Source organism: Elephantulus edwardii, unplaced genomic scaffold (genome assembly GCF_000299155.1).
Source record: "Elephantulus edwardii isolate Elephantulus edwardi_28Jun2011 unplaced genomic scaffold, EleEdw1.0 scaffold00027, whole genome shotgun sequence".
Classification (NCBI taxonomy): domain Eukaryota; kingdom Metazoa; phylum Chordata; class Mammalia; order Macroscelidea; family Macroscelididae; genus Elephantulus; species Elephantulus edwardii.
The window spans coordinates 21291680-21302180 of NW_006399777.1; the positions used below are offsets into that span (position 1 = coordinate 21291680).

Here is a 10501-nt window from a genome sequence, read left to right on the forward strand (position 1 = left end):
TTTTGGGTTTTTTTTTTTCTCTCTACTAGTTTATTTACAAAATTTGAACACAAATTTGAACAAATTCTTTCAATTTCTCTCCCCCCCCCCCCATCAAATTGTACAACCCAATGACTCTTTTGAAATTAAAAGTAAGGACAGGATTGATGCAAAGAATCAGCTTTTTTTAAATTTTTATTAATTTGTTTTTATTTTATTATTTTTGTGTGCGTGTACCATCAAATCAGATCTGACTGGTACAGGAGGAGATTGTCCCTCCTTACCCGGCAGAGCATCTGGTGGATTCGAACCGTTCGCCTCTGGGATTGTAGTAAGAATCAGCTTTTGCTTGTTGTTGTTGTGAACCATGGAGTCAGAACTGGCTCATAGCTGAGTTTCCAGTGGGATTTCCGAGGCAGTAAATCACACAGGAGGAGATTGCCCATCTTTCTCCCACGGAGCAGCTGGTGGATTTGAACCACTTATCTTTGGGTTGGCAGTGCAGCTCCTTTACCACTAGGCTACCTGAGCTTTTTAGATCTCAGTCATGAGCTCTTCCTCTCCTCGTTCTAAGTGCTTCTTTTATTAGTGATTTATTCTTTATCCAGAATCATCTTTATTTTCTTCTCACATGCTTCATTTTCCAGTCTTCCTCGTTTTCTGAAATGCATTTAAAACTCTAATTTTCCTCAGAGAGCCTCTTTGGCCTTCTGGAGGGCTGTTTGAGGTTTGTCTTTACTGCCCGTTGTCATTGGGTTCTAAACTGTTTGTCATTTCTGCTCTGCTCTGCTCTGTAACTGGAGAGCTGTTGCCTTCCAGATTTTCAAGTACATAGACTTTTTTTTATATTCAATTTCTGTTCATCTCGCATTTTATCACATGGCAGGCATAACACAGCCCACACAGTGACACAATTTCTGCTTTGTTTATTTGCTAACAGTGTTTGTTTATGGCCTAATACATTTATTATCTAATAGGTGAATTTAGGGAGCTGTGGTGGCCCAGCGGCAAGAAGCTGCTCTGCTGTCACGAAGGCATTTGGTTTGAGGCCACCAGCTTGTTCCGTGGGAGAAGGATGGGCTCACTCCTCCCATGCTATTAACTGCCTCTGAAAACCCACTGGAGGGTCAACTATGGTTCGGTTCCGACCCAATGATACACAGCAACAACAACAACAATCTAAAAATAAAAACACTTGCAGTCAAAGAGGCGCACGGTTCAAATCCACCAGATGCTCTGCCGGGGAAGGAGGGACAATCTCCTCCTGTACCAGTCAGATCTGATTTGATGGTACACACAGAAAAAAATAATAAAAATTTAAATAAAACCAAAACAAAACCTAACCCTCATTGCTGTAAGGTCAGAACCAACTCATGGCTGACCCTCCAGTGGGTTTTCAGAGGCTGTACGTTGATCCGTTCCTGTCACTGTTTGCTGTGTGTTCTCAACAACTAGACAAAGAAAGAGAAAAAGGGCCCAGAGGTAGGAGCAGGCACCCCATGAGGACAGGGGGGCACAGCGGACATGCCTCCAGTGCGTCTTTGTGGAGATTCAGTTCAAAGGGAGCTCTGGTGGCTTTGTTTTGTTATTGGGGGTATCGAGTCCAGTACACTCTCAGTGACTCAATGAACAATAGACCTGACCTTTGTCCTGCTCTGTCCCATCCACATCATCTCTGACACACTTGAGCCCACTGCTGCAGTCACTGTGCCCATCCATCTGCTTGGGTTCTTCTTCTCTTTCACTGACCCTCCATCTTTCCAAGCATAATGTCCCTTTCTAAGGAATAACCCTGCCCAGCACCATGTTCAGAGTATGAGAGACAAAGCTCTGTCGTATTTGCCTCCAAGGAGCACTCAGCCTGCATTTCCCCCAAGACATCAGTTTGTTCTTTCCGCAGTTCCTGGGATACTCAGTATTATTCTCCAGCGCCACAACTCCAAGGCATCAGTTCTCCTTCTGTATGTTTCATTGACTTTGCAAAGGCATTTGACTCTGTGAATCACAACAAACTGGCTGACTCTGAGAAGAATGAGAATTCCAGAACACTTGATCATGCTTATGCGAAACCTATACTTGGACCAGGAGGTAGTTGTCAGAACAGAGCAAGGAATCACTGCATGCTTCAGAATTGGGAAGGGTGTACACCTATCGCCATACCGTTTCAATATATGTGCAGAATACATTATCTGGGAGGCTGGGCTCTATGAAGAGGAATGTGGCGTCAGGATTGGAGGAAGACTCATCAACAATCTGGGTTTTGCAGATGGCACAGCACTGCTTGCTGAAACTGGGGAGGACCTGAAGCGTTTGCTGCAGAGGTTCAAGGACTACAACCTATGGTTTGAAGCTCAATATCAAGAGAACAAAGATTTTCACCACTAAGCCAATTGGCAGCATCATGATAGATGGTGAAGAAATTGAGATCATTAGCACCTTTAATTTGCTTGGCTCTACAATCAACACTCTTGGTACCAGCAGGGAGAAAATTAAGAGACAAATTGCATTGGGAAAGTATACTGTCAGAAAACTCTTTAGAGTACTGAAAAACAATGATGTCAGTCTGGAGACTATGGTGCACCTGATCCAGGCCATAGTCTTTGCAATTACTTGCTATGCATCAGAAAGCTTGACAATGACTAGAGATGATAGAAGGAGAACTGATGCTTTTGAGCTGTGGTGATGCAGAAGAATATTGAATATACCATGGACTGTGAGGAGAACAAATAGCTTTGTCCTAGAGAGAGTGAAACCAAGCTGCTCCTTGGAGGCAAGGATTCTGAAGCTTCATCTGACATACTTTGGACATGTTGCAAGGAGGGACCAGTCCTTGGAGAGGGATGTCATGCTTGGGAGTGGGGAAGGGACAGCACAGGAGAGGAAGACCCTCACTGAGATAGATTGGTTCAGTGACGGGGGTAATGGAGGTAGATGTTTCAGAGACAGTAAAGTTGACACAGGATAGAGCAGGGTGTAGGGCTGTTGTACATAGGGTAGCTATGAGTCACCGGTGACTCGATGGCACATAACAACAACATTCCTTATTCAGTGTTCAGTTCTCTGATGCATAGCAGGTAATTGAAAAAAATCATGGCCTAAGTCAGGTGCACCTTAGTCTTCAAACTGACATCATCACTCTTAAGTATTTTGGAGAGGTCCCTGACAGCAGACTTGCCTAATCCATCTCCTAATCTCCTGACTGCTGGTACCAAGGATGTTAATTGTTGATCCAAGTAAGATGACATCATTGACAACATCAGTCCTTTCTCTGTCTATCATGGTGTTGCTGCCTGTTGGCTTTTTGGTGAAGACCTTTGTTTTCTTGATGTTGAAATGTGATCCATACCACATGCGGTTGTTCTTGATCTTCTGCAGTAAGTGTTTCAAGTCCTCCTCACTTTCACCAAGCAAAGCTGTGTCGTTATTGATGAGTCTTCCTCTGATCTTGATGCCACCTTCTTCTTCATAGAGTCCAGCTACACGAATGATTTGCTCAGCATAGAGCCTTGAATAGGTAGAGAGAAAGGATACATCCCTGACACACACCCCTCTTGATTTTAAGCCATGCAGTGTTCCTTTGCTCCGTTAGGACAGCGGCTTCTTTTTTTTTTTTAATTATTATTTTTTATTAGTTTCAATGAACATTCACAGGGATTCTGGGCTTTCACTCCTTCATTGCCGCACCATTCTCTCCACCCTCCTCCCCAGATTGTTCTTCTTCCCCGCCATCCGAATTTCTGTTTTAATTGTCCAATTGCCACAGTGCTTGTCAAAGTCAGTTCTGATTAATCTCCTTTGTTGGTGTGTCCTTTGCCATTCCCTATCACTCCTCCCTGAGAGAGACTTCACCCTGATTCATAAGGAAAAGGGGATGGCGTATTCTCTTAGCTACTTCCTGCTGAAAAGGGACGCTGTGGGTTTCAGGGTGAAGATCTTCTCTCACTACTCTAAAGGGCCCCTTTGGCAGTAGGAAACACATAGACTATTATGGAGATTGATTTTGGAATTTAGATGCACTCTTATTGATTGTGCTTGGCCGTACATGTTCATATCCTTGAAGATGTATCATGGGGGTGTTGCAACTAGAAGACACAAATTTGACTAACAAGTTATAAGTACATGAGTCAAAAATTATGGAAAAGTAAAAGAAAGGATTCTTTCATTGTTTTACAAACCCTCCCCCAGGTCCCCTCCACCATGTAGCCATCGCTCTAGACTCCTGTGATGACAGAAGTACCTAGTCATATATCTCTTTTAAACAGTTTTCTCCCTCCTCTGTTTCAGTGCAGTATACATTATTGAACCCATCTTACTTAGTCTCTCCCCAACCCCAAGGACAGTCCCATTCTACAACAGTGGCATCATGTAATATTTGTCCTTTTGTGACTGGGATATTTCATTCAGCATCATGTTCTCCAGAGTCACCCATTTTGAATAATATTGCATGAGTTCCTTGTTTTTCAATGCAGCATAGCATCCCATTGTGCGAATATACCACAGCTTCTCTAGCCATTCGTTTGTTGATGGGCACTTAGGTTGTTTCCAACTCCTTGCTATTGTGAACAAAGCTGCAATAAACATGGGTGTGCGTAAGGACAGCGGCTTCTTGATCTGAGTGTAGATTTCTCATGAGCACAGTCTGCTGACTTGGTGGTAAGGAATTGCACTGTCAGCCCAAAGGAAGACAGTTTGAATCCATCAGCTACTCTGCTGGGACAAGATGGCAATCTCCTCTTGTGCAGTTTGCAGCCTTTGAAAACCCACCTAAAACTCAACTAGGAGTCAATTTCGACTCAACAGTATATAACACCAATGTAGTTAAACGTCTTTTAAAAAAATTTTTTTAAATATGTTTTTTTAATTTTTTATTTTTTTACAATTATTTTATTACATAATATATTATTTTATTCATAATAATTATTGTTTTATTATTTTAATATTTTATTATTTTTATTCTTTGTGTGTGTACCATCAAATTAGATCTGATTGGTACTGGAGGAGATTGCCCCTCCTTCTCCAGAAGAGCATCTGGTGGATTCGAACCTCATACCTCTGGGATTACAGTGCAGCTTCTTGCCACTAGGCTACCAGAGCTCCCCTCAGCTAAACTTCTAAATGCTCATTCATCCTCCATTTCCTTGCATAAGGTCAGATTGTCCTATTCAGAGCAAATACTGACTATAAGCAGAGTGGTCCATGCCTCAGACCTCAGCCTCCCCTAACAGGTGTTCAGAGATGTTTGCTGGATGGATGACTGAACACACATCCCAGGGCGGCCACATGGGATCTCCTGCTGTAGAGACAGGAGACAGAAGGAAGTGAACTCCTGCAGTCACCCCATTAGGAAGTGAGGGGCCAGAACCCCGTCGAATGTGTGGTCTGCTTCCAATCTGCTGGTGACCACACGCCACTGCCTCCCTTAACAAGGTCAGGGTGAGCTGAGAGGATGGGATGAAAGAGGGGCTTGGAGGACACTGTCGCTGTCCCCAGCTGGGATTTGGCAGTGAGGTCACACTTGTACTTCTTAAAGGAAGCCCCCTCCCTGCCCCAGCTGTGGCTACTATAAGCTGGATGAAGCAGGCTAGGGGCTAATGCCTTCAAAGCAGGAAGGTGAGTGAGATTCAGGAATTCCTGGGGTGAAGGAAGGCTGGGTGGGGACAGAGCCTTGGACGGTAGTGGTCATTCTCTCCAAGCACTGAGTATCCACCAGGTACCTCAGTTCCCCTCCAAGCTCCTCTCCCACCATCCTCATCGCAACTCCCTTCTAAGAGGTGTGTGACCTTCCTTAAGAGACTGGCCCCCCAAAAAATTTTTTTAAAAAGAAAAAATTTAAAAAGAGACTGGCCCCAGGGTGTCCCTCAGGTGGGCAAGGGTGCGCGCGCGCACACACACACACACACACACTCTGTTACTTCCCTCTCCTCCCCACCCCTAGTCCCCCATCAGGCACAGCTTCCAGTTTATAGAGACCCTCAAGGGTCCCAAAGAATCCCAGCTTTCATGAACAAGAACAGGATTCAGGCTAAGGTCTGAGGACCACCCCCCCAGGGGAATGTTGTAGTAGCTTTGGATTTGGGGCCCAGTGAATACCACAGGTTGGATCTGGAAGACTTGGCGGGTCCAAGCTAGTTACACACGCCATGCAGCAGCCCCTGTGGTGGTCGTAGCCTGCACCCCGTCACGTTGCAGCCTAGTGCGGCTTCTCTGGGCTGAGCAGGTGTTGGGAAGTGTGGAAGCTCCAGGTGGCCAGGGGCAGCCCCTGAGTGTCTCCTCTCACCCCAGTTCTGGACACTGCCGGGCAGGAGGAATTCAGCGCCATGCGGGAGCAGTACATGCGGACAGGTGATGGCTTCCTCATCGTCTTCTCGGTCACTGACAAGGCCAGCTTCGAACACGTGGACCGCTTCCACCAGCTCATCCTTCGCGTCAAGGACAGGTGAGGGCAGACAGCGGGGCTTCCCGGCTCAGAGAGCCTTCATTTCCCCTCCCCTTCCCTCTGCCTGCTTCCCTCTCTCCCTCCATCTCTGTGTGTCTCTGTGTGTGTGTGTGTGTGTGTCTGTTCTCTCCTCTTCCCTCCTCTCCTCTCTTCTCTCTCAGGTTTCCAGGCAAAAGCTGGAAACAGGTAGAGCTGAATTGACCTTTGGGCATCTCATTCCCATCTTGGGGGTTCTTCCTCATTCCTTCCCTGGGACTGTCCCAGGGTCTCCAAGGGTCAGCTGATACCCATCCCTCACAGCCTCTCTCCTCAGTGAGGAATCATTAATAACACCCTCTGTTTTGGCACCAATTTAACCAAATTATATTCAAAGAAAAAGTGAATTCCGTGCCTCCGTTATATGTTGTAACTGATTAAATCTCAGTGGATTGTCAGACTTACAAGACCCGAATTAAATGCCTTTTTTCCTCTTAACATCATGTTGCATTTTGTGGGGTAATTAAATAATTTGGAGTCTGTTTGCAGCCCAGTTCGTCGTCTTGTCAGTTGAGAGATCTAGTTCTTTGGGTCTCAAAGAGGCAACGTAAATTAAGGGGTCAAGCTAGTGGGAGAAGAGCGAGCCCTGAGTAAATTCCAGTGAAGATGGAGAAATCCTGTTCACACCTGTCCTGGAGGCAAAGTGTGAAATCATTTCACACCCAAACACACGCTCTCATGCACTAAGCTCCTGTGGATAAATGTAGGCTGAGCCCTGAATATATGACTCTCAAAAGAGAAAGCATAACTAAATGACTCAGATGTGGAAAAACACTCAACTTTCTTGAAAATCAATAAAATTCAAAAGTAAAAATCTTACAGGGCTGTTTTCCAGACAATAAATTGCCATTTGAAAAGGAAAATATCCAGTGCTACTACCCCGTACCAAGTGACCCACGTTTCATCCACTTTGCAAATGGAACTTAGCCACCTATGTCCGTATCACCTTAGAACACGCCTCTGGCTTTCTGTTTCCACTCCTGAGATACACCTTCATTTTTCAGCTGTCACTCAATCGAGTGCCAGCTGTGTGCCAGGCCTTGACCCTGGCCTTGTTCTTCCTAAATGACTGCTGGGGGCTGTGGCCAGCTGCACGATGGGCACATTGCAGGGACTGAAGAATGGGGGAGCTAGGACTGGGAGCCCTCCCAGAGCCCTCACAGATGGTGCTAAGTCTAGGAGTCCTTGTTAACAATGGTGGTGACATATGAAGTTGGACCCCCACACAGCCCCTTATGATCTAAGGTTCCAAGCAAGACAGTTCAGGGCTCCTTTTCCCCCTATCCTACTTTCTAGTCTTTGCCTAACTGCCTTCCCCTCTTGAAAAACGTGGAGGGAATGAACCCAGGCTGACAGATCAGGTGATGTGGACTGGGTCATAGTCCAGGTTTGGCCACTCCACCCTAACCAGCTATCCACGGGGGCAGGGAAACCTCAGAGCTGCTGTTGCTTCTCTCCCCAGGGAGTCATTCCCCATGATCCTGGTGGCCAACAAAGTGGACTTGATGCACTTGAGGAAAATCACCCGGGAGCAAGGAAAAGAAATGGCGACCAAACACAATGTAGGTGGTGTGTGAGGGTGTGTGCATTCATGTGTGTTTGTGTGTCTGTGTTCAACTCGGTACCCTAGCACTCCTGGGGTGTTGAAATGGAACTTGGACTTGCTAATGAGAAACAAGCCAATGGGTCTGAGAGATACAGACCAAGCAAGAGAGCTGCGCTGGGCTGGATCTTGGTAGGTGGCACAGACAGGCCAGTGGTCGCACTGTTGAATCTAGCTCATAGCCCAGCCCTGCCTCGCCCTGTCCCACCAGATTATCTGCACTCGATGGCTCAGGAGGAGAGGGAAAAACGCCCCGAGGTAGAAAAACAGAATAGCAGAGTGACGACTGAGAAAGTATTTCAGTCTGACAAATGAAACAGTCTTCAGTCTTCAAGTATATAAAAAGATAATGCTGTCCTATTTTTAGGGAGCTATTCCCTAACTCCACGTCTGGAGAACAAGAGAGGATTGGCAAGGCTTTCTGAGCTTAAAGAGCAAGAGGCCACCACCAGCGAATGTGTGAGGCTATGAAAGTCCAGCGGCTTTTAAAAAAGACATTTCTTTGAAAGACTCTACATTTCTTAAGGGCTTATAGGGTCTTGTGGGGCTGGAGAGGAGAGCCCTGGTAACACTGCTAACAGAAAGGTCAATAGTTTGAGCCCATGAGGTGCTCTTTGGGAGAAAGTCCAAGGAGTGTGCTTCTCTAGCGATTATAGCCAGCGACCCTGTGGGGCAGTAATGCTCTGTCTTGCAGGGTGAGTCAGAATCAGCTTGACGATAGTGAGTTTGTTCCGCTTAGGGCTCACCAGGATGCACTTTGTCTTTCAGATTCCATACATAGAGACCAGTGCCAAGGACCCCCCTCTCAACGTGGACAAAGCCTTCCACGACCTCGTTAGAGTAATTAGGTGAGTGCTGGGCATTCCTGCTCACGCTGAAGGCTCCGGGAACAAGCACAGCTCCGGGTTCTGTGGCCTGTGAGGATGAGAGAGAGAGAGAGAGAGAGAGAGCGAGCGCACGCACTTGTGCAGTTTCTAATAAGACAGTTGCAATTTCAATACTTTTTTATTTTTTATTATTAATTTTAATGGAAGTTCACAGAGACTTAGGGTTTCCAATAATTCACTGTTGCACTTTTCTCCCTGCCCACCTCCTCCCCCCAATTCACTCTTCTTGAAAAGGAAAAGAAAAACTCTTTCATTGTTATGCAATCCCTGCCCCCCAAGTCCACTCCACTATGCAGCCTTCACTCTGGACTCCTGTCATGACAATAATACCTAATCACATATCCCTTTTAAACAGTTCTCTCTCTAATCTGTTTCAATGCAGAATACATAATTTATCCCATCTTTCTCAGTCTCCCCGCAACCCCGATGTCAGTCCTGTTTTACAACAGTGGCACCACGCAGTATTTGTCCTTTTGTGACTGAGAGATTTCACTCAGCATAATGTCCTCCAAGGTCACCCATTTTGAACAGTATTGCATGAGTTCCTTGTTTTTCAGTGCAGTGTAGTATTCCATTGTGTGAATATACCAGGGCTTCTCTATCCATTCCTCTGTTGATGGGCACTTTGTTGTTTCCAGCTCTTTGCTATTGTGAACAAAGTCTCAATAAACATGAGTGTGCCCATTTCAGCACTTTTTAATGTACACTCTTCAGGGATTATAGTCACATTGATCTCGTTCAACCATCACCACTCTCCATATCTGGTTTTTTTATTCCTCATGTCTCCATCTTTTTCTCCCCGCTCCCAACCACCAATGACTCCGGGCTGAACCTCACGGCTAAATGGATGACTTTCCTGAGGGGCCGGCTCTGGCTCACCTGCTGGCCTCTCCTTTGGTCCTGGCGCTCAGGCCTCTTGGAAGGTGGCTGCCTCCCTTCCATTCTGTAATGTCTCAAAAGTGAAGCTTTCCACCTGGTGAGAAGGAGGCTCATCTCCTCTTCCACTTGACATTTCCCCCTGAACTGTCACTGTTCTGATGCCCGGGCTCACACTTCCCAGGCATTACTTACGGGTTATCTTCCCAGACCTCACCTGCCATCCGTCAGGCTCTGTGAATTGTCAGGAACCTTGCCAGATAGAGCTGCATACATTCCTTTGCATGATTAGAATACACCTTCATCACCACACGCCTAGGTGGTTGGAATGGCCTCTCACTTGATCTTCCAACGACCCTACTTTCCTATTTCCAGCATCTCCGCTATTCCAAGCAGCCTAACCAGGGATTGTCAAATATCATTCCTCATGTGTGCTGCCTTCATGCTGGTGAACTCTAAAGGGCCCTGGGCTGTGTCTGGGCTCAGACCCAGGGCTGCACCTGTTTGCTGCTCCGTCACCTTTCTGCTCCTGTGACACAGTGTCCACGCACACACACACATGCGCACACGTGTGCCAAGCAGCCTCAGTTTTCTTGCGATCCCCCACTGTCTTGGGCAGGGCTCTCTAATGTTAGGTACCAGTGAGTCGACTTAAGCTCACAGTAACCACAGATCTTCCGTCCT

At 46.3% G+C, this 10501-nt stretch overlaps 1 protein-coding gene across 1 annotated transcript in view; it reads left to right on the top strand.

Annotated features, from left to right (window-relative positions):
• Positions 1 to 10501, top strand: part of MRAS (muscle RAS oncogene homolog) — a 40176-nt gene that overhangs the window by 23589 nt on the left and 6086 nt on the right. The window contains exons 2-4 of the mRNA XM_006883390.1: positions 6262 to 6415; positions 7914 to 8013; positions 8823 to 8902. Coding sequence (XP_006883452.1) covers positions 6262 to 6415; positions 7914 to 8013; positions 8823 to 8902 — 334 coding nt within the window. The remainder of the gene's footprint in view (positions 1 to 6261; positions 6416 to 7913; positions 8014 to 8822; positions 8903 to 10501) is intronic.